The sequence below is a fragment of the Myxocyprinus asiaticus genome, chromosome 42, assembly GCF_019703515.2.
Source record: "Myxocyprinus asiaticus isolate MX2 ecotype Aquarium Trade chromosome 42, UBuf_Myxa_2, whole genome shotgun sequence".
NCBI classification, from domain to species: domain Eukaryota; kingdom Metazoa; phylum Chordata; class Actinopteri; order Cypriniformes; family Catostomidae; genus Myxocyprinus; species Myxocyprinus asiaticus.
In genome coordinates, this window is record NC_059385.1 from 23642839 (window position 1) to 23666962 (window position 24124).

Consider the following 24124-nt stretch of genomic DNA (forward strand, 5'->3'; position numbering starts at 1 on the left):
ATGAAGGATAAGTAAGGAGGAAAGTGCACTCAGATCTCCAAAGTGCTTGGCACAACCATGGACAGAAAGGGAACTGCATGGTTAGATCAAGCACAATGGTGTCCTGGGCAAAGACATTAAATTCAACCTCTGGAACAGTCACAAAAGACAAGACAAAATGGTCCATGCACAGGTTAATACAGACTAGAATGGGTGTAGTCTGGGAACAGGTCAAGGCTCCAAGTCTATGCAAGGTGGAATCACAAAGGTATAAGATCACCAGGTAAAGAAAATTTAAAAACACCATAAAATTATTAACTTGTTGTCAAGAGTCCACTTCTACCATCCATCAATGTTGTATCTGTTCTCATCAGGATTGCATTCAGGTTTCCAGAAACTGGAAATTAAGAAGTGTAATAGCGTAGAGATTTTTGTTGTAAAGGTGTTGACTGAGAGCAACTGTGTCTCGCACAATGAGAGACCAGGGGAAAAGGTGTTCCTGATAGACCGCGACTAAGGATGTCTGCAAAATTAAAAAAAGAAAAGATTAGTCATAGGTTGCGTTCTCACTGCAGAGATACGCGGGCACCACCCTTCCTGCGCAAAAACTGCGTCAAACCCCACCCCCTCTGAAAATCGTACACCTCCCTAACTATCTATGTATGACGACCAGTCAAGTAAACTTAAAATTTTCTAAAATTGGACTCCGGAGAACTCCACAATGTGAATTTATAAGCAAAAATGGTTTTGGTATTCAAATTAGTTAGTTATCATTGAATTGTTCAGAAAATCTATTGAAATAGAGTTTGTTGGAGCAATGGTGGTCTTGTTAAGGGATCAATAACTCCTCAATAGAAGAGATTTGTTGGCTTTCCTTTTGCCCAAATAGACCAATCTAAATGCTCAAAAGGCTAACATAAGAATAAACTGCCACCCAACCTTCATTTTGCTGCTTGTCAATGCCTTCTGCCCCCCAAAATTGGGATCTTTAGAACACTTATTCTGGAGTTCTGTGGTAATTCTTCCTGTGGAATCCCAGAATTCTCAGAATCTGTCCATCCATCAGGGTGGTAATCTTATTACCCTGATACTTGTCATGTCCCGGGGGACATTTTAGTGAGAATGGGAAGGATGGGTGCGTTAATCAACTCAAAAGGTCGGACAACTGAACCACTTAGCATGATGAAATGGAAGAAAACAAACATTATTGGGGATGATGGTATGAGATTTTGAGGTGGAGAATGGAAGGTTGGGATCAGAAAGAATAGCTGATAAAGTACAAAAGGACAGAAAAATCGAAAGACTGCCTAGACCAATTTTTATTCTTCTACCATCATTTCATGATGCATCTGGTGGTCTATCCTACGATACTTAAGCTACAAATTAAGACCAAACACTACATCTTAATTGGTTCTGCAGCCTATTTTGGTCTTACTTGTGCAATTTTCGTGTGAACAACACCCTTCAACAATCTGTGTTAGCTTGAAGATGAATCACCAAGAAAACTTAAGAAGGAGCAAAGAATTCCTCAAGTACTATGAAACTGCTCTTTAAGCTAATTATCAAAAGTCAACACAGTTCTATGAGAAGAAAAGCACAGTTAGATTGACACTCAACAAGTCTACGCATTAAGTACTCTCACCTCAATTTTCTTGCAGAAGACCATCCAACAGGTTACAACAGGGATGGATGTCCTCAAAGCAAACCTTCACACCTATACCTCTTGCTCTCGCCCTGTTGGCGACTAAGACCGGATGAGGGTGTTGAAGGCAAAAAGGAGCTGCTGATCAGAGCTGGCTGTCTGGACCGGACCTACTAGCCAGACTGAAGGCAAACTGTCCAGGATGTCTCTCCTCCAACACCCCCATACTCCGCCCCTCCCTCCGCCTCGCGGGGGGGTCACAGAATATCACCCAGGATAGGTGGGTTGCTAAGGAGAAGTTGGGGTGGTGTGGACCAGGGTACGTGTCATTGGGAGGGGGTAGAGGGTCCAGTTCCGCAATTCATAAATATTAATACAGAGTCCTCTCTCTTGAGGAGGGGGCAAATTCTTTAATTTTGTTAGAGGGGGAAGTGCTTTATTCACTTAATGGCTTTTATTAGTGCCCGGACTTCAACTCTTTCATTAGCTAAAGTGCTGCTATAATTTACAGGGGAAAGTGCAGCAGGGGAAGATGGGTGGGGGAAGGGCGGAGCTTGCTGGGTGAGTACCACTCCTCTGCCATTGGCGTACGTCCCTCAGACCAACATCTGAATCTGCCTCCATTTCATCCCCATGAACCCAGTAGCCCCACCAGAAGAACTGGATGTCCACAGCAGACTTAAAATTTCTGCCGAGACTTAAAATTCACATTGCTAACCTACTACATCTTTCAATTATGCTCTGCTTTTCTAAAGTTATTTATGTTGCACCCCACATTAGCTATTGTTTTGTGAATAGGGTCACTGGTACTAGGCTTTTAATAAGTAATAAATTGAATGTAAGATTACACCTGAATGACTTAGTAGTTCACGTTTTCAAATATTTTCACAGGAATACCAAAAATGTGTTCAATGCATTACATTCTGAGTGTTTTGGAGAGGTATGCCACTTGGCTGAACATTATTCTTATCGGTTTCATTTGACCGATGACAGGTTTGGCACCACTAAAGCTGATTGCAGCAGACTGTCAAATAACTAAAAAGAAATGGAACTGTGAAGTAGCTGCAGAAATGTATAAACACTTTCAAAGTCGTGTGGAGAGTGTCTTCTACCGAATAGTTATCTCAGGGTTTATGTACCTTTTGAAAAATTAATTTCCAGGACTTTTTCCAGTCATTAGCAATACATGGATAAGATTTTTTTTTTTCATCTTTCATAGAGATTTTACTCACAAAGAACAATTTCTAGCCAAAAAAATAAATGATAGCTGAGTGAAAATTGACATTTATATTTACTATTTCATTAATTTCCATTACTAATCCAGGCCTTGAAATCCCAATTTTTAAATTTCCAGTAACACTTTACAACAAGGTTGTGTTTGTTAACATTAGTTACACTAATTAACATGAACTAACACTGATCAACACTTCTATACTACTTATTAAAACCTTGTTTAATGTTAATTATAACATAAAATAAGATGTATAAATTAACATAAAATGAATTTTAAACTAACATACAGTTGAAGTCAGAAGCTTATATACACCTTCGCCAAATACATTTAAACTCAGTTTTTCACAATTCCTCACATTTAATCGTAGAAAACATTCCCTGTCATAGGTTAGTTAGGATCACTACTTTATTTTAAGAATGTGAAATGTCAGAATAATAGTAGTGAGAATGAATTATTTCAGCTTTTATTTCTTTCATCACATTCCCATTGGGTCAGAAGTTTACATACACTTTGTTAGTATTTGGTAGCATTGCCTTTAAATTGTTTAACTTGGGTCAAATGTTTTGGGTAGCCTTCCACAAGCTTCTCACAATAAGTTGCTGGAGTTTTGGCCCATTCCTCTGAACAGAACTGGTGTAACTGAGTCAGGTTTGTAGGCCTCCTTGCTCGCACACGCTTTTTCAGTTCTGCCCACAGATTTTCTATCGGATTGAGGTCAGGACTTTGTGATGGCCACTCCAATACTTTGACTTTATTGTCCTTAAGCCATTTGGCCACAAATTTGGAGGTATGCTTGGGGTCATTGTCCATTTGGAAGACCTATTTGTGACTGAGCTTTAACTTCCTGGCTGATGTCTTGAGATGTTGCTTCAATATATCCACATAATTTTTCTTCCTCATGATGCCATCTATTTTGTGAAGTGCACCAGTTCCTCCTGCAGCAAAAGCACCCCCACAACAGGATGCTGCCAACCCCATGCTTCATGGTTGGGATATTGTTCTCCGGCTTGCAAGCCTCACCCTTTTTCCTCCAAACAGTTCAATTTTTGTTTCATTAGATCAGAGGACATTTCTCCAAAAAGTAAGATCTTTGTCCCCATGTGCACTGTAGTCTGGCTTTATTATGGTGGTTTTGGAGCAGTGGTTTCTTCCTTGCTGAGCAGCCTTTCAGATTATGTTGATATAGGACTCATTTTACTGTGGATATAGATACTTGTCTACCTGTTTCCTCCAGCATTGTCACAAGGTCCTTTGCTGTTGTTCTGGGATTGATTTGCACTTTTCGCACCAAACTACATTCATCTCTAGGAGACGGAATGCGTCTCCTTCCTGAGCGGTATGATGGCTGCATGGTCCCATGGTGTTTATACTTGCGTACTATTGTTTGTACAGATGAACGTGGTATTTTCAGGCATTTGGAAATTGCTCCCAAGGATGAACCATACTTGAGGTCCACAATTTGTTTTTTTCTGAGGTCTTGGCTTCTTTCTTTTGATTTTCCCATGATGTCAAGCAAAGAGGCACTGAGTTTGAAGGTAGGCCTTAAAATACATCCACAGGTACACCTCCAATTCAGTACACCTCCTATCAGAAGCTAATTGTCTAAAGGCTTAACATAATTTTCTGGAATTTTCTGAAGGTACAGTTAATTTAGTGAAACAATCTGTCTGTAAACAATTGTTGGAAAAATTACTTGCATAATGCACAAAGTAGATGTCCAAAAAGACTTGCCAAAACTATAGTTTGTTAATATTTATTTTTTAAAATTTGGAATGCCCAATTCCCACTACTTAGTAGGTCCTCGTGGTGGTGCGGATACTCACCTCAATCCTGGTGGCGGAGGACAAGTCTCAGTTGTCTCCGATTCTGAGACCGTCAATCCACACATATCATCACACGGCTCGTTGTGCATGACACCACGGAGACTCCGAATGTGGAGGCTCATGTTACCCTCTGCAATCCACGCACAATTCACCACTTGCCCCACTGAGAGCGAGAACCACTAATTGCGACCATGAGGAGGTTACCACACGTGACTCTACCCTGCCTAGCAACCGGGCCAATTTGGTTGCTTGGGAGACCTGGCTGAAGTCACTCAGCACACCCTGGATTTGAACTCGTGACTCCAGGTGTGGTAGTCAGCATCAATATTCGCTGAGCTACCCAGGCCCCCCATAGTTTGCTAATATTAAATCTGTGGAGTGGTTAAAAAAATGGGTTGTAATGACTTCAATTTAAGTGTGTTAACTTCTGACTTCAACTGTATACAACTAACAATGAACCATAGTATTTTGACATATTAAAATAAACAAAGATTCATAAATGCTGTTAAAGACATTGTTCATTTTTACTTCATGATATCTCATGCATTAACTAATGTTAACAAATACTGTATAACCTTATTGTGAAGGGTTACCAAATTCCCTTATGTTTCCAGGTTTTCCAAGACTGCGGGATCCCTATTATTTTGATTTTTGCAATACTGCTGAATTTCACACAAAGGGAAAGGCAACCAAAAAGGCTTTTTGGCTGATTAACCATTGAGGCCGCTTGCACTCATCACACATTCATAATGTCAAATGTCCCTAGTGAGTGGAGCAATTAAAGGGCATCAGTGCTTTTGACTGTGTGTCCATTTCATCCTGTAAGTGGCCTGGTTAGACAGAGTGATTGACAGTCAGAGAGGGGGAGGGTGTTATATGTAACCAGCCACAGGACTACTGGATTAAACAATATGGAGTAGTGTGTTTGTGATTAAACGGTCACCTGCTAAACAATGCTGAGGATTCAACAACAAGACTCCTAACGGATCAACTGCATTGCATTATACATCAATTCTACATACAGCCATGCATGGATTTTTTTTATACCAGGATTTTAATTGTTCACTTTGTTTTTCAGCTCACATATACACTGAGTTGTTCTATATCAGTATTCAATCCATTTGTGATGCCGATCCAAGTATGAGAAGTCAAATTAATATGTGACTTACAATCATACATTGTCCATGTCCAAAAATAAAAACTGAAAAACAAGAAAGGTGACATGGGAACCTTCAGGGCACTTAGAATGTCTTAGCGCTTCTTATATGAAGTGTAATGATCATGCAATGCTCCAGAGTCCTTTTATTTCTTCACCAGCTGAATCACATCTTCGTCCTCCAGCACATGGTCTTTGCCGACTTTCTGCGGGTTATGCTTCACTGACGAACCCCACACCAATGCACTGTAGAGAGAAGACAGAGATGATGCCATGCACGTTTCAATCCAGTAGTATTTTACAATGGTTCATACACACTGTTTTAACACAGAGTAATTCTTTAAACTGAACCTTAATTTAAACCCATTTAAGAAACAAGTGTAAAGTGCTTTCCACACAAACATTTATCTTAGTTTACTCTAAAATATCTTAGCTACTATTAGTGGTTGACTGGTATGACTTTTTAACAGCCAACAACACTTTACTCTAAATTTACACAAAATACTGGAAAACAAATTGCGCATTTTCCATTGACAGGACTGCGGCTCAATTTAAGACCTGACACAAGAGCGAGTTTACGTTTCTGTTATTATAGCAAAACATGTAGTAACTAATGTTTTGGTGGAAAACAGAGGTATCATGGTAAATGCAAGTTTGATGAAATGGATCTGATTTTTAAAAATTGACAAATATAATATACATTTATTAAACAGTAAGTGCTATTTGCAGTGCTACATTGTCTTGTGTTCCAGGACTCACAGGCAGATTTCAAGAACAAGATCTTCCCAACAGAAGGGAAAAACACACTGTCCTTACCTTGGAAGAAATAAAGATAACTTGTGCTACAATTACATCAGAGCTCTTCACTACCAGGAATTTAAATTGGATCACAGGGATCTTAATCTCTGGATCTCAATACAAATAAACAATGACATACTGGGAAAATACATATTCTATCACTTTAGTATACCATAATGCCACATTATGCCTTCAAAGCAACCTTCACTAAGTGAAAAAAACATTGGCATTGACATCACTGATTTGACAACAGAAATGCAAAAATGTCCTGAAATTCTCAGACAAGAAGTCATCACTTACTATTTGAACTCTTTGATGAGATTTTTGTGAATCTTTAAGCAGAAGTCCTCGACCGCTGTCTTTCCATCTGGAAGTACTACTGGTGATGTGTAATCAGGAAGCTGTCCTTTTGGTTTTGTGTAACTGTGAAATATCAATCAATATATTTATATGTTGTAAACTTTAACAAATCAGGCAGTGAGCACCAGAAATTAGATTCTCATTACTGAACTGCATTTTTCACTTTACTGTAGTAAAAAAAAACAACAAAAATAACATGTTTTTGCATTTAAAAGAATATTCCAGGTTCAATACCAGTTAAGCTCAATCGCATATTGATTACCACAAAAATTTATTTGTACTCCCCCCCCCCCCCACACACTCTATAAAAAAGCAAAAATCTGGGTTACAGTAAGGCACTTACAATGGAAGTGAATGGGGGCCAATTTTTGAACGTTAAAATACGAATTTTTTCAGACGTATTGCCACATAACCAATATGCATGTAAACATGTGATAATAGTGTGATAAAATCACTTATTAACCTTTTCTGTGTAAAGTTATGGCCAATTTTACAACTTCTTTGCCATGACGATATCAATGTAGAAATGCTGATTTAAACAAGTTTACAGCTCAAATAATACATGAGTTTTAATAGAAGAATTAATGTAAGTGCTTTTATAAAATTATAAGTTTTATATTTCTGGCTTTAAACCCTCCAAATATTGGCCCCATTCACTTCCATTGTAAGTGCCTCACTGTAACCTTGATTTTTCCTTTTTTTAAAGAAAGGGAGGGACGAGTCGAAATTAATTTTTGTAGTAATCAACTTTATGCCACAAATGCTGTCGATTGAGCTAAACTTGTATTGAACCCAAAACATTCCTTTAAATAATCTAAATGAGCATAAATTTAAAAAACAGTACAATAAATATTTAAGTTCAAATAACATAATTAATTTTTCAAATTATGGCAATGAGAGGGGTGTTTAAAAATTCTAAAAATAATGTCACATTGAAAACAATCCAGATGGTCCTAAAGATAGGCTTCATTTTCCTAAGCAAATATAATTTCATATTTATTTTGATTTGGGAATGTATTGTGACCCAGACATTTTCTTGATAGGTTTCGTAAAATTCCCTCAAGAACATACTGTTAAGAGTTTCACCCAGGGACAGTTTTACTGTAAAATAAACAAAATACAATAACATTTCAACATGCAAGATGTATACAGCAATTTCTCAACATTAGCATTAATTGGTCATATCACCATTTACTAGCTTTGATCATATAGTGCACTAGCAGCTTGACGGTGTGAACAACTCACATGCGCACTAGATGTAGGTAGTCCCAGATCTTTTCTAGCAGATCGTCAAAGTTCCAGCGGTGGTGAGCTGAGATTGGCACACAATGAGGGATTTTGTATATAATGTCCAGCTCCTCAATGGAGATCTGGTCGATTTTGTTGAGGACATAAATGCACGGGATATAAACCCTGGAGAAAATAAGAACTGTCTGAGATTCATAAGCCCATTACTTCCAAAGTGAGAGTGACTGTTATTGAGCCTAATATTATGGTAATATATGGTCCTACCGATTTCCCTCCACCATGTCAATGAGGTCGTCAGCTGTCGCGTCACTTCGTAGGGTTATATCTGCGTTGTGGATCTTATACTCTGAAAGGATGCTCTTCACTGTCTCAGAGTCCAGCTCACTTTGGGCACACTAAGAGAGAGATGTATGACAGCTAATTATGTTAGCGCATTTGTTTTGCTGTAGAATAGACAATAAGAAATGGAAATTAGAAGCACACTGAAGTCGTACAGTGGCAGTGAAGTTGATTCCACCCTTGTCTTTTTTCTTGAAGCCGATATTTGGTGGTTTCTTGTTGAGACGGATACCAAATCCCTCCAACTCGTGCTCAATGAGCTTCTTGTGTCCTAGAGGCTTCAGAACGTCCAAGACGATCAGAATGAGGTTGCAAGTGCGAGCAACTGTGGGAAAGATGCAAGATCATTGGAAGGAAGTACTGGCAGCTAACAGGATACAAGAAGTGTCCTCAAAAGTAAAGGGAGTGCGTGTTACCAGCAATGACTTGTCGTCCTCTACCCTTGCCATCTTTGGCTCCCTCAATGATACCTGGGAGATCCAGAAGCTAATAAAAAAACAAATCAGCAACATTTACAAATTATGAACATCAAAATACAGTTCTGCATTATTAAATGTGCTGTAAGCTATTTTATTTTGTGGAATAGCACGCATAAAGCATCCCTTCTATCCGACAGATATCACAGTCCATCCTGTGTTTCCATCCACAAATTTTCATGCAAATTTTGGGATATTGCATAAATTGAGGATAGAAACACCAAGATATGCAGACAATTTCTAAAATGCATAAAAAAAATAAAATAAAAAAAAAGCTTACAAACTTACTAAAAGATCATATTTGTTCGGTAATAAGACATGCACATAAATAGGGATGGCCTGATACCATTTTATTTAGAACGAGTACCGATACTTTTTTGAGTCTATGAGACGTAAAGGGCAATAATTCTAATGATCTTTCCGCTCTGACAGAAACACTACGTAAAATGTGACTTGCCTGGTGTATGGTGAATTAAAGCAGAGCTTGTACCTGTATCTTAGCTCCTTTATAACGGATGACACCTGGAACAGTTGTCAGTGTGGTGAACTCATAAGCAGCTACCTCAGAGTACACACCAGCCAGGTTACTCAGAAGAGTAGATTTGCCCACTGACGGGAAACCAACGAAACCTATTCGAGCATCACCGGTTTTTGCCACATCAAAACCTGTGGTTGAAAATATACATATATATATTTTTGTGAAAACAGAAATCACTTTCAAACATCTGTAATGTCAACCACTTGCCAATCAAAAAGTAATGCCGCTTCAATGGTATGAAAATAAAAACAATTATTTCCCCATCACTATTAGTATTTACATTATGGTTACATCTGAAAGGTGGCTCCAATAAAACCTCATTAGACATGATATTGAAGCACCTATACATGGTGATCTTGCAGTACTAACCCTCTCCAGTGCCTCCTCCACTGCCTCCTTTAGGAGTGATGAGCTCTCTCCTCAGTTTGGCTAATCTTGCCTTGAGCAGACCCAGATGGTGAGCTGTGGCTTTATTCTTCTGAGTACGAGCCATCTACAGGACAAAGAAACACAAAACAGCCTATTTACAGGGCTCAACATTACGGATGACCCAGTATGAGAGTGTTTCAGGCCAGTTAACAGAACTGTCACTTGCCTTGTAGAGGCATATCTTAAGTGTGGGTGAGAAACAGATCAATATTGAAGTCCTTTTTTACTATAAAATATCCTCCCTGCCCAGAAGGTGGCAATATGCACGAAGAGTGCAAATCACCAAAAACACAAGAAGAATGTGAAAGTGAAAGTGGAGATTTACAGTAAAAAAGGACTTAATATAGATCTGTTTCTGACCTACACCTATCATATCACTTCTGAAGACATGGATTTAACCACTGGAGTCATATTGATTACTTTTATGTTGCTTTTATGTGCTTTTTAGAGCTTAAAAAATTGTTCACCGTTGACTTGCATTGTATGGACCATTAGAGCTGAGATGTTCTTCTAAAAATCTTCATTTATGTTCAGCAGAAGAAAGTCATACACATCTGGGATGGCATGAGAGTGAGTAAATGAGAGAATTTTCATTTTTGAGTGAACTATCCCTTTATTGTCACCAAGGTAAAGTTATTTTTGGTGGTTTTGAAGGATACCTTGTGATAGTCTTGGGATCCTAAATATAGCTAGCTATATAGTTTCCACCTTCTTCTTATTGCAAATTAAAAATATATTTTGTAAAGAAAACAGTATTTAATGAAAAATATCCATGTACTTTTCTTACACATATAAAAATTAAAAGCTACATTTAAAATGTATTATTTTTGTGTGATGGCAACTGAAAATGTTGACAGGACAAGTAAAACTGACCGTGTGCTTACGGTTGAGCCATGACATTTTACCGGTCAAGACAACATTAAACTTCTCCATGTATTTTAGGCATTATTCACCAAACTTTAGATTTACTATATCACATTACTGAATCTCGAGTTGATTAATGTAATCCAGCTGTATGCTCTGCTGAATGGGATTTTGGCGCTAATGTGCTAATGGCTATTCTCCATTCATTACTACTTATGACAACCCACCTCGTTCTCGATTTCGGCTATTTTGGCAAGCAAACTCATTTTGGCGTTGGTGTTTTCACAGGTGTTGCTTAAAAAAATTAAAACTTTATGATGTTACGCTGAGTTATTTAATCAGTTTTGTAGCTTGTCGGTTCGCAGGCACACCGCTGTCAAGCTTTTGCCATAAGTTCATTTTATGTTCTCGCGATATTTCCCCTCTTCTCGCACCTGACAGAAGGGCTCCGCCTGCTGGTGAGAAGTGAATATTTAAACGTTTACAGTGGTGTAGTCGGGGCCATACGCACGTATGCGCCATGCTTTACTTTTCCCAGGTCTGTTTGCGTATAACAACGTCTACTCTAAGGATCAATATTTGCGTATTACCCTCACTGTTTTGCTGCTTCAGGGGCCGGATTCACGAATATTTTCTTAAGAAAAAAATTAAGAAAGTTCTTAGGATAAATTATAAGTTCATAAGAAGTGCAGTTCTTGAAAAATTATTAAGAAGTTCTCAAATATTTTCTTAAGAACATCTTAATTAAATATAATCTTTCTAATGTTATATTTTATTATGTTTCTATATTAACTGCGGAGATGAATATGATAGAACGCATCAAATTTAAAACAACCCACTTAATTTATTAAACATCTTACCTTTTAGAATTAAAGACAACGGTGACGTTATCCTAACTTTATTTACGACGATTTTTTAGAACTTTTTCTTAAGAAAAAAGATAAGAACCTTCTTAAGAAGTTTTTTTCGGGAACACAAAATATTCATAACTTTTTTCTTAAGTTAGAAGTTAAAGACTAAAGGTAGTTAAGAAGAATTTTCTTCTTAAGAACGTTTCGTGAATCCGGCCCCTGAAGTCCATAATCTACTGTCTTAGTTTCCCTTTAACTGTATTGGATGCTGTTTTGTGAAACTGGAGATTCTTTGTTGTAATTGGTGCATTGTCACTTGAATTCTGCCATTTCCCGCACCTGACATCCGTTGTCACCGCCGTCACCGACTGAGGGAATTTATGACAGCGAGTGGAGAGAGAGAGGGTGTTTTCCAAACGGTAGTTTCGCGCCCTTGAAGGGCACTGCTGGAAGGGAATGCAGCACGAAAGTTCGTTCCAAACAAAAGTAAGAAAAAATTAAAAAGAAATTCACGGAGAGCCCTTTTGCAAGACTATTAGTGAAGGATACATTCATACAGTACTTTCATGCTGCCTTTAGAGTGCCAACATCAAGAGATCTGTCCTTTGAAGGGAGTAGGGTATAGGAATGATCACTTTCAATTGGCCCAGAGAGTCACCTTCACAGTGAAGCAGTAGTATCAGGTAAAATTAACAAAATATGCCAATCGTCCCGTAAAATAAGGAATCGTCCCGTAATTAAGGGAAAAAATTGCGTTCCGTATACAATCCATACGTGATGCCATTTGTCCAATATTTTAGTGTCACACACCCAAACTGCTGAGAATATTTCACAAATCGAGAGAAATTGACCTGGAACACACACAACTTTCATATAAGTTGTGTGAGATATCAGATGTTTTAACACGGACGGCTTCGCACTGAACGCGTTTTTGCATCCGTCCGTGCTGTTTTTCAATGTAACACAGCGTCCCATACAGGGGTGCCTGTATAATTGGATCATTCCTACAATTCGGTGACATTAATGTGCCCTTTGGAAAAATCGTAATTATGAGCACATGAATGACCCAGTGAAGTCGGAAGTTCAAGTGGGAAACGTCTCGGATATGTACTGTACATAACCTCGGTTCCCTGAGATGAAGGGAACGAGACATTGCGTGCTAACGCATATGGGGAGTGTCCTTCAACACCACCTAGTTGAAACCTCTCTACAATAACGCCAATATTCTAATATTGGTTATGGTGTTTGGGCCCTGCTTTTTTAGGCGTGAAACTGTCCGCTATAAAAGCAGGTGCACAAACACCATTCCTCTGAATTTTCTGACCGAGGGACAAGGGCTGCATCGCTCGCACCTCAGAAGAACTCTGAGTCTTGTAGTGCTGCCAGCGTTTGCAATGTCTCGTTCCCTTTGTCTCAGGGAACTGAGGTTACATATGTAACTGAGATGTTCCCTTACAACTCAGTACAATTCACATTGCGTGCTAATGCATATTGGGAACAGAATCCCATCACATCCATCAACATCCCATTCCAGAGAGGAAACATGATGCCCCAGTCCCGCAGAACAGTGACCGACATGAGTATGCCGCAAGTGAGAGACCCTTATGTTGGGCCAGGAGGGGAGCACTCAGAATGAATATATGAACTATAGTCATATAGAATGAATTAACCCCTTCAAGAACCCAGTCGGAAAGGGAGTTTATTTATAATTAAAGTGCTTGTGACATTATGTTAAATTACAATGGCCTGAATGCAGGCGGCTGTGTAAAATGTTGGGGAGCCCGTACTTAAGGGAAGGGGCATAAGTATATGTTTGGCAAATGAAATAGCAAGCGCTCTAAACAGAGAGGACTTGTGAAGAGAGAGATGTTATGTCAGGTTGTAAAACCTTGCAAATGTGTTTTGAGAAGACCATCCTGCCGCAAAACATATGTATTGTAAAGACACACTGTTTGCCATGCCCATGAGGAGGCCATGCCTCTAGTTGAGTGTGCTTTAACACCAACTGGGCAAATCTTACCCATCAACGATCCAGTGAAAAAGTCTTTGCTTGGAGACGGACATTTCTTTTGTGCGTCCTCCATAGCACGCAAGGAGCTGATCATCAGACAGTCTGTACTGGCAGGTGCACTCAACGTATGCATGTAGCACCCGCACAGGGGATAACAAATGCAAGGATTGTTCCTCATCCAAATTAAATGGAGGAGGGAAGAAAGCTTGAAGGTGAACCACCTGAGCTCTGAAGGGCGTGGTTAGAACCTTAGGCATGTAGCCATTTCTGGGTTTGACAGTGGCTTTTGAAAGACCAAGGCCAAACTCCAGATATGTATTGTCAATTGATAGTGCATGTAAGTTACCGACCCGTTTTACTGAGGCCAGAGCCAGCAGTAGTGCAGTCTTAATGGAGAGCATGCGCATATCAACAGAGTCCAAAGACTTGAAGGGGGGCCCTGCAAGCGCTTTTAAGACCAAAGTTAGGTCCCAAGTCAGGACTGTAGCCGGCTGAGGTGGATTTAATCGTCTTGCTCCTCTAAGGAACTTTATGATTAAATCATGCTTGCCTATAGTTGTGCCGGCTTCAGGTGAGTGATAAGTTGCCACATAAACTTTGAGCGTTGACGGAGTGAGTCCTGTGTCTAATCGCTCTTGAAGAAATATGAGAATTTCACGTATGGGGCAGTTTACTGGGTCTTTGCCATGTGAAAGACACCAATCAGTGAACACATTCCATTTTAGCGTGTAGAGGCATCTCGTGGATGGCGCTCTGGCCTGTAAAATGGTGTTCATGACTGAATGCGTCAGTTCTGGCATGTTTAGTGCACTCCGTTCAGGGGCCACACATGCAGGTTCCACAGCTTGGGCCGGGGATGCCAGATTGTGCCTTGTGCCTGAGAGAGGAGATCCCTCCTCAGTGGTATTTCCCATGGCGAGCTGTATAATATTTCTATAATTTCCGGAAACCATGGCTAATTGGGCCATTTCAGTGCAATTAACAGAACTGTTTCCATGTCCACTCGGACTTTGCTGATGACAGAATGAAGGAGGCGCACCGGGGGAAGCGCATACTTGCATTTCGCCAGCCATACGTGGGCCAGCGTGTCATGGTGACATATATATACGGCACTACTGTTGTGTTGTCCGAACAAATCAGAATGTGGTTATTCACAATATTGGAATGAAAAGCTCTCAAAACTAGGCGATTGATACGCAGATATCATTTTGCACCTGTTTCCAGATGTCGAAAGTCGGGCATCCATTACACACCACGCCCCAACCTGTGTTGGATGCAGTTGTGGTCAGCACTTTCTTTCTGAAAACTTGACCCAGCATAACACCCTGTTTGTAGAAGGCTGGTGCTGGCCATGGTGCTAGAGCAGCCAGACAGTGGCGAGTTACCGCGTGCACATGAAAATGAAATGACTTCAGTGGTAATGTTTTTTCAGTTTGAACTGAAACAGACACTGAAGAATGGTCTGTATGCGATCGTTCATGAGGTGCACACGCATGAACACCTAAAAAGGAGATTTACTGGCTGGGGAAAAGTGTGCTTTAGACCAGATTTTCCATATGGCAAAGCAGCAAGTCTCTGTGTTTGCTCAGTAGTGCCTCTGATTGGCTAGTAATAACCAATCGCTGAGGTAATTCAAAACACACACCGTTCATTTTCAATGGGGCGAGCGCCGCATCGATACATTTCATGAACGTGCATGGAGCCAGAGACAGAATGAAATGAAGGACTTTAAATTGATATGCAGTTCCCTCAAACACAAATCTAAAAAGCCACCTGTAACGCGGTGCAATTGATACATGCAGTACGTGTCCTTCTGGGAGCTTAGCTTGGAAAACTTGGAGCACCATCATCGCGTGGAGTGCTGAACCAGTTTGGCCCACCGCTGAGTATGCTCTTCCAGCCAGTGCGGACATTAGTCGACACAGCTTAGAAAGATGAACGGGGTGTGAGTTCCACACCCTGCTACTCGCCAGGCAGAGATGTGCCGCTACCACCTCTTTCGGGGGGGTCGTTGGGCATAACTGTTTTCTTCCCCGTGATCCACATTGGAGAGGATGTAATCACTGCGCGGGCGAGCTGAATAGGGCGTGTGCCAGGATTTTGACAGTTTGTTTTGAACTTCAGGGAAGAATGGAGCAGATCTACGAGACGCGGTCGCTTGACAGTGTCCGGACTGCAGGAACTCGCCTGATGCAAGAGACATGACATCGTCATCATCCCCAGCGCCAGAACCGTCGAACGAGACGAGGCCATGCGCTCCAGCAGAGGGCTGGAGCTCGTCATGCACATAATGTATTGGCATAGACGTGTTGCATGGAGATTGAGGGGATCACAGGGTGTGTGTTGGCATGAGGTCCTCAAATTCATCCTGCTCAACCTTGTGGCCCCACTGTGCCTCCTTGTGTGATCCCTCGGGTATCACAGAAGAGGTGGTTGGGAGGTCACGGGAGGCTGAATCGTCCCTCAGAATGAGGGCAATTCGCGATGCAGTGTCTTGAGACTCATGCCCTCACAGTGAGGGCAGTCTGTCTCCATGAGAGCTGACTCTGCGTGGATGCGGCCCAGACAGAGAATGCAGCTCTCATGCTGATTTGACGGTGGGATGTGCCTCTCGTACAAGGCACACTTACAGAACGACATCTTTAAAAAGACGCGAAACTCTTTTAGATTATATATATACTGTACGTGTATATATATGTATATATATATATATATATACATATATATATATACTATATATATATATATATATATATATATATATATATATATACACAATATACAAAATACAATTGCTTTATAAGGATACACAACTCCTGCCGAAGCACTGCGGGAAATGAAGCGGCGCGTTCACCAGCGAAGCGACGAGGGGAAGTGATGTTCACCGGAACACTACAGGGGAATGGAGAGTCTTCTCGTTGCCGTGAAGATTCCACCTGCTGGCTCGTATAGTTGACAGCAAAGCAGTAGAGGGCTTCTAGATGAGAGATGAATCGCTGTCTTGAAGGAAGAAAATTCTGAGGAATGGTATTTGTGCACCTGCTTTTATAGTGGACAGCTTTGTGCCCAAAATGTGGGGCTCATTCATCATAGCCAATATTAGAATATTGGCGTTATTGTAGAGAGGTTTCAACTAGGTCGTGTGGAAGGACACTCCCCATATGCGTTAGCACGTAATGTCAAGTGTACTGAGTAGTAAGGGAACTCTAGATGATACCCGAGTTGCCGAGATGGGAGGAGTCCTAAACTTTCAACATGTCAGAGGAGAGTACAGTTTCTGTAGTGAATGACAGGTTTTGTTCATTTTTCAAAATACAGCTAATTGTTAATGCTTGCCGTTTTGGTCATATTCATTTATGTATATCAGCAATCATTTGATGCATGTTGTACATTTTTACACCATGAAAATAGCTTGTTTTTGACTAAAATTCCATTATCGTCAGCAAGCTAACTGAATAGTATTATGTGTCAAAATAAAAGTTCCTCAAGAAATATGAATGAATGGACCTGGCATCGTCAATGTTTCCTGTTCTTTCCGACAACAAAGCACGTGAACACAACATACTCGTAATTACCACTTCAGAAGTGGGAAGTAGGAAAATTCCGATAGCACATGAAGGCAGCATTTAAGTGTGTGTGGTATTTATATTGTTTAATTTCACCCGATTACAATTTTAATAGGCTTGTTAAAAAGGATAAATATTTTTTATAATGTTTCACACTTCTGTTGGCTTAAAACCTACATTTTAAATAATTGAAATCCTGTCATTTCCTCATATCCCAAAAACTGCATGTCAAACATCTTTGACAAAAATAAGTGCTAAATCATTGGATTTCTATTTCCCCCCCATACAATTAAGAGTTTAGTGTTACATTCTCTCACTCAAATGTGTAATTTTAACACTGATAGTGGAGTTTTGTTTTGTGTGTCCCTTGATTTATTGCGCACCCTGTTATGTCATGATACCATGACCTTTCACTGATGATATATGTTAGGAAATGACATCACACACACTGGAGGTGGACATCAGCCATTCTGCAAAATTACTTTGAGTTATTTGAAGTTTGTAACTATTGTTTTATTTATGTTTTCCTTTATTTTGTGGTGTTAGTCATATGTGGTCAAGCATAATATACCCACCCTGTTATGGGAAGATATATGGGAAATGTATATAATTTTAAAATGTCAATATACAGTATTTATGTTAACAGAAATAAAATAAAAAATATTAGTTTACAAATATGTTTGCTAGATATCAATCACAGATGAATTTTTTAGTAATTTAGCTTGACCAGTATGACAAATACAATCTTTAATATGTCCCTCTTATGATGAAACATGAAGATACTTGTAAAAGTAAGTTTTAAAGCTGAAATGTTACAGAATCGTAGGAAAAGTTGCAGGCACACAGACTGCCTATAACAGACACCCCCCCATCAGACGATCAGGGACTGGGTAATAGTAAACCACTTTTTATGGTAGAACTACACCACTGGTTGTAAGGGATTTTTTCTTTTTTTTAAATACCATACGTAAAATGTCCTAACTACATAACAAATATTACAGATATTAATCTTGGAGGTGGCTCTCTACCAATGACATGTCCAAACAATGGATGACGGGGGCTGTGTCCAAAACCTGAAAAATGTCTTCTCAGACTGTGCTATGGGGTTAGGAAGACAAGTCTGAGCCCAAAGTCCTGAAGAAGAAGTTTAAAGCAGTCAAGAAGTTTATAAATGTAAAATTTTAAAATGTATGATTCAATATCTACTTGAAAAATACTGTAAGCATTGATTACTTGGTTAAATCGCCAAAGTTCAGTTGAATTTGTTCTAGATTAATGGTTCTCAACCGGTGGTTCACAGGTCTGTTCTGGACAGTAGGGAAAAAACAATTCTAATGCAGATATAAATGTCAAGTAATCATATCATGTATAGTCAGGGTTAGGAGGGTGACTTTTGAAATGTATTCCATTACAGATTACAGAATACATGCTGTAAAATGTCATTTGTAATGTATTCCGTTAGATTACTCAAGGTCAGTAACTGAAACTTTTACTTCTTCAGTATTGGCAAATTTTTTACTTGTTTTGATATAAAACAATGTTTTTACTATAAACAAGTAAACAAAGTAAGAATACCTTAAATACCCTAACCTCATAAAAAACATTGACATGGTGTGTAAGTGTATTTATTGGATTTATGTTTCATCTGTCAAAGCGTTTCTAACTGTTTTCTTGTTAAGCTGTAGACACGTGATATAGCTCCTCTATTAAGCTCCCAAGGGAAAATTCCTCAATGATGTCATATCCACCTTTTCACTCACAACAGTATGAACTTGTATGAATGTAACACATCTTAAGAAAGTGTTTCAATGCTGTTTGAAAGCTCCTCAGATTGCATCGTTTATATGGATAAATGTTTTCCAACTGAATAGTCTAAATATTAAATGAAACAAATGACAATAAAATGCAAAGTAATCTCTTCAGTAATCAAAATACTTTTTGAATGTAACTGTATTCTAATTACCAATGATTTAAATTGTAACTGTAGTGGAATACAGTTACTTATATTTTGTATTTTAAATACGTAATCCCATTACACGTATTCCATTACTCCCCAACCCTGCGTATAGTTCTAAAAGCAAAATAAACAGGCTAATTAATTTTTAAAATGTAGGATGCTTTTTATATCTTTTGTTATTGCTGTTCAAGGAATCGCCTAGATCACCCAAAAATTATCTTATCATTTACTCAGCCTCACTATCCCAGAGCAGAATATCTCAGCTCTGTAGGTCCATACGATGCAAGTGAATGGTGGCCAGAACGTTAAAGGTCCAAAAAGCTCATAAAGGCAGCACAAAAGTAATCCATACGACTCTAGTAGTTAAATCTGTGTCTTCTGAAGCAATATAATAGGTGTGGGTCAGACTCAGATCAATATTTATAAGGTGATCATTATACAGTATAAGTCCTTTTTACTTTAAATCTCCACCTTTGACCAACCCTGACCAGTAGGTGGCGATATACATGAAGAATACAAATCACGGAAAAAAACAAAAGAAGAATGTGAGAGTAAAAAAGGAGATTTATAGGAAAAAAAAAGGACTTAAATATTGATCTGTTTTTCACCCACACCTATTATATCACTTCAGAAGATATGGTTTAACCCCTGGAGTCATATGGATTACTTTTATGTTGCCTTTATGTACTTTTTGGAGCTTCAAAGTTTTGGTCACCATTCACTTGCATTGTTTGGACCAGAGCTGAGATATTCTTCTAAAAATCTTCATTTGCGTTCTGCAGAAGAAAGAAAGATTGTGAAGAAAAACCATTTGAGAACCACTGACTTAGATCACAAAATGTGATGTTATGGTGCCTTGGAAGGCGGTTTGAAACCAGTTAGGGTTCCTCTATACTGACACTATTGTCTGCTAAGTCACTGACTGACTGGGCAGCAAAGCAGACACAGCCATTACTTTTTTGGTGTATTTGGTACCACTAGCGATACAGAATCGCCTACAGTAGCTTTAATTCTTCACCAAGATAGACTACGAACACTAATCTGGCACAATGTATCAGTAAGTATCATGTGCTTTGGGGAAGAGACTACAGCATTACACAATCAGTGATCATATACACACATTTTGTTTTCTGTTAAATAGTTTCATTTTATTGTTTATATTCATTTTGCATACAGTATAATCACTCATTGACTCAATGTTGGTGAAATTGCTGAACCCACCATCTTTTCGAAAGTTCCTGTACCCCCTTTATGACACTATAGTCTGGGATGTATTTTTGCTGGGTCAGGTTATGTGATGCACCAATTAATACAATACCAACCCATCATATATCTTTAGAGACCAAAGTGTGAAAATCTATCAATAACGTGCTATCAATAACTGATAGTAGAGTACCGTGTACCAATCATAGGATACAATTCCCTCTTACATAAATTGTCTTGCAGTAATCAATTCTCTATATCAGACTTTCATGTTCTGAATGGTGGGGAACTGGTCAGATTGACTGAAGAATAAGCATGACACTTCTTTGTTTTGTGCTGTTATTTGATTGTTTGTTTTTTACCTTTAACACTATAAAATACAGAATCTAAATTCACAGGTTGTTCAAGATATGCCAGAGATCCACAATGGTGCTGTCCAGTTTACTGAGAAAGATGCTGCCATTACAGAGGAACTTCCAGAGTCTCCAAGTATGGTCACAGGTACTGTCCATTTCCCAACTTTTGCCCATTTTTAAAGCTTTGGTACTATGCCCCACTTACACATTCAAACACAATTCTTTGCAGTACATCCTTTGAGAAAGACACGCTTTTGGAGGTGTGCTTGTCCTCATTAATATACAAAAATAGTAATTTCCAAACATATACAAGATATTTGCTGCTCTTAATCAGATGTGACACATCTATAAATCTCTTTTCATCTAGATTTGAAGACTGTTTAAGTGTAGAGCACACAGTGAACCGAGAGAGTTCCCTCTCAGCTTATTTCATAGAGATATGTCAATTGCGATTGGAACTAATGGAGAGTTTACAACTTATGGTGCAATGACTGCAGCAATCTAACATCTACATTTTAAGCACAGTAATTTCAGTTGAGGTCTCGTTTTTAGTATCACAAGGGAATTAAACTTGCTGCCCTTGCCTTAGCTTACACAATCATTATTGTTGTACATTCTGGCCATTATATTTTGACTAAAGGTGTCTTTTTATTTTAATGAGCAACACAAATTCATATTATAGTCAAGAAGCATTGAAGTGCATTGACAAAGTGCAAGTTATAGATTCAGATGCATTCATTTTTGAAAGGAGTAGTCACTTTTAGAGGGCTACAACAGAGGAACACTACAGCTGATGCCGTTTCTAACCTAAAAGATATATGTTTCCTTTGAGTGTGTAAATCTATATTATCACTGTTTCGGACAAGGACGGGAGTCATTCCTCACCTGCCCCTGTATTGGGTTCAGACATGCTATTATTTCCTCAATAAAGAGTTAATATTGCCTGTTGATTTAAGGAACAGGTCAAATTGTATTCACATACGCAAAGACAGACAATTCGTAAGGAAGCACTAGTCTGGCACTTTGCTATTTCGTGCCATTTGAGGTCACCACATTGCTTTCCTGAATGAAGTCACCCGAGAGGCGACTCTAAGGTCTTGCTCACCTGATAGCCCCGTCTTGCAATCATTATTTACTGAGAAAAGTCTCTCTGTGATCCTGTCAACAGAGAAACAGTATCATTTAGAAGTAAAAAAAATAAAATAAAAAGAGCAAATCAACAAGATATGTGGACGTTTCCATTTCAAACGCATTATCCCCCGGAAACCTCTGATTGTGTCATCAGAATTTGGATAATACTTTATTGAAACCATAAGGCTTTACAGTAAAATGCAACTTGGCCATATGATGGCGAAAGTCTTCTCCGGAGGTACCGGCAGGTCTAGCTGCTCTCAGAAGAAGTGGGCGGCGTGGTGGAGGACGATCGGCGTCGGGAGACAGACTGCGAGCGCTCGTGGCTGTGTTTGTCATACGGCTGCAGCTGCACCTCCAGGAAGTCCCGGTGCTGCTGGCTGATCACCTGACTGATGAGGCCTGGAAGTGCCTGCAAGTTGCTGAGCAACGTCTCCAGTTTGGTCTCCAGCAGCGCGATCCTCTTTTCCATGTCCTCACCTCTCTCGTTCAGGTCTGAGACCAGATCGTACATGACGTTTTGAGTCTTAGATTAAGCAAGGGAGAGAGACACAAGAGTCACAAAGAGGTCATAATTAACAGAGATGAATAAATAATAGTGGGCTTAATGGCAAGTATTATAAGCCTAACACTGCATTAGACAAAGAAAAAGATGGGGAAAAAATCTGTCATGTCACAAAGAACAAAGCTGCATATGTCAGAAAGGCACTCTATAAAGCACTCCATTGATGGATTACCCTGATAAGAAATGAAGAATCTCATTTCCCGGTACCAAAAAGATAACAGGTTTTCATGATATTGCATCATATGCACAAACCTCAAATTAATCGCATTAGACATCTAGCAATATTATTTCAATCAGTGTAATACAGTGTTTCTCAACTGGTGGGTCTCATGACCCAAAAACAGGGTCACAGATCTGTTCTGACAGGGTCATGGTCAGCAGGGGAAAACAATGCTAAATGCAACTAACTATATAGTTGTGTGTCATTAGGATAGCAAATGAAACAGACTTAAAAGAGAGGAAAAAATACTTCCCATATCTTTTCTTGAGGCTATGCCTCCAATTGAACTTGACAGTATTTTGGTGCCAAATCTTTTACTTGGCAGAAGCTAGCCAAATAAAGTAGATGCCAACATGGACAGGTTGTGTGACATGCCTTTATCCTTGACAACTATGAACAAAATGGGCCATTCTGTATCAACTCAGCCAGAGGTCCCTGGCTCAAAAGTTTGTTTTTGATTTATTAATTTTTTCTCATGAAAGAAATTCATAAATGATGTACTTAAAATGCCATAGATCAGTATTTACGGTGTAATCCATTATTTTGTAGGGGGATCAAAATGCCAATTTTCGCTTGTTATTTGGAGCAAAAACAGATAAAAAAAAAATAACCTTAGAATGGTGGCAGTGTCATTATTTTATTTTTTACACAGATATAGGTAGGTTTGTTACTCAAATCAGTTGACTTCAGCACCACTGGTTGCATTATATGACAATGGCATGAGTCCAAAAATGGAGAAAAAAAGGTTTTTGTGTTTTTTTTTGGAGTGCCAAATTTGGAGTGCCTCTAACTCCAGAAGATATCTTTATATAGTTTTAAATTCTGGTTCAAAACAAACTTTCATTTTGGTAGCTTCATATTTAAGGTGCTATATTGTTAAATCCTAGATATACAGTATAAGGGCTCTTAATGTGGCTTCTTGCGTAAACTGTTAAATTATCCCCATTTTCAATGGTCGAAAACCAAATGGTTTGTAGAGGGCGGTCAAAATGCCTTTTTCGCTAATTTAAAGCAGAATTACAGGTAAAAAAATAACCACAGAATGGTGGCAGTGTCATTATTTTATTTTTACACAGAGATAAGTAGGCCTACTAAAATCAGGTGATTTCAGCACCCCTTGTTGCACCATACCCCAATGGTGTCCAAAAATAAATTTTTCGTGTTGTTTTAAAGTATTAAAAAAAAAAGTAATATTGTTTTAGATTCTAATTCAGAACAAACTTTGTTTTTGGTATCTTCATATTAAAGGATATATCGTTAAATCGCAGAGACATGGGGCTCTCAGTGTTACAATTTTTACACTTTTTCACTGGTCGAAAACCAAATGTGTGTCACACTATATAAGGCAAGTTTTTCTTCATCAAGGTCTAAGATACAA

The 24124-nt window shown here is 39.0% G+C and overlaps 2 protein-coding genes across 3 annotated transcripts in view; both read right to left on the reverse strand.

Moving 5' to 3' along the window:
• Nucleotides 1-5192: 5192 nt before the first annotated feature.
• drg1 (developmentally regulated GTP binding protein 1) lies at nt 5193-11266 on the reverse strand. The gene is made up of 9 exons (XM_051684174.1): nt 11114-11266; nt 9963-10086; nt 9546-9721; nt 8996-9065; nt 8735-8904; nt 8505-8635; nt 8238-8405; nt 6933-7055; nt 5193-6080 (listed from the first exon to the last, which is right to left on the reverse strand). Exons 1-9 carry the CDS (start codon nt 11150-11152, stop codon nt 5981-5983), a joined length of 1101 nt encoding a protein of 366 aa, XP_051540134.1. The 5' UTR covers nt 11153-11266; the 3' UTR covers nt 5193-5980.
• A 9140-nt stretch (nt 11267-20406) lies between these two features.
• The window catches only part of kcnn2 (potassium calcium-activated channel subfamily N member 2), a 46221-nt gene continuing 42503 nt past the window's right edge, over nt 20407-24124 (reverse strand). Inside the window, exon 9 of one of the 2 annotated variants that reach the window (XM_051684147.1) lies at nt 20407-22487. In XM_051684147.1, the coding sequence (XP_051540107.1) occupies nt 22212-22487 (276 nt within the window). In that variant the 3' untranslated portion in view covers nt 20407-22211. The remainder of the gene's footprint in view (nt 22488-24124) is intronic. The other variant, XM_051684145.1, reaches the window with a different exon arrangement.

Excerpts from the sequence above, each read along its gene's own strand:
- drg1 (XM_051684174.1), bottom strand. The coding sequence starts at position 11,152 with ATGAGTTTGCTTGCCAAAATAGCCGAAATCGAGAACGAG. Across the intron at positions 9,722-9,962 it reads TGGAGGAGGCACTGGAGAGG|GTTTTGATGTGGCAAAAACC; the intron begins GTTAGTACTGCA and ends TTTCAACCACAG. Across the intron at positions 7,056-8,237 it reads TACCTACATCTAGTGCGCAT|TTACACAAAACCAAAAGGAC; the intron begins GTGAGTTGTTCA and ends GATATTTCACAG.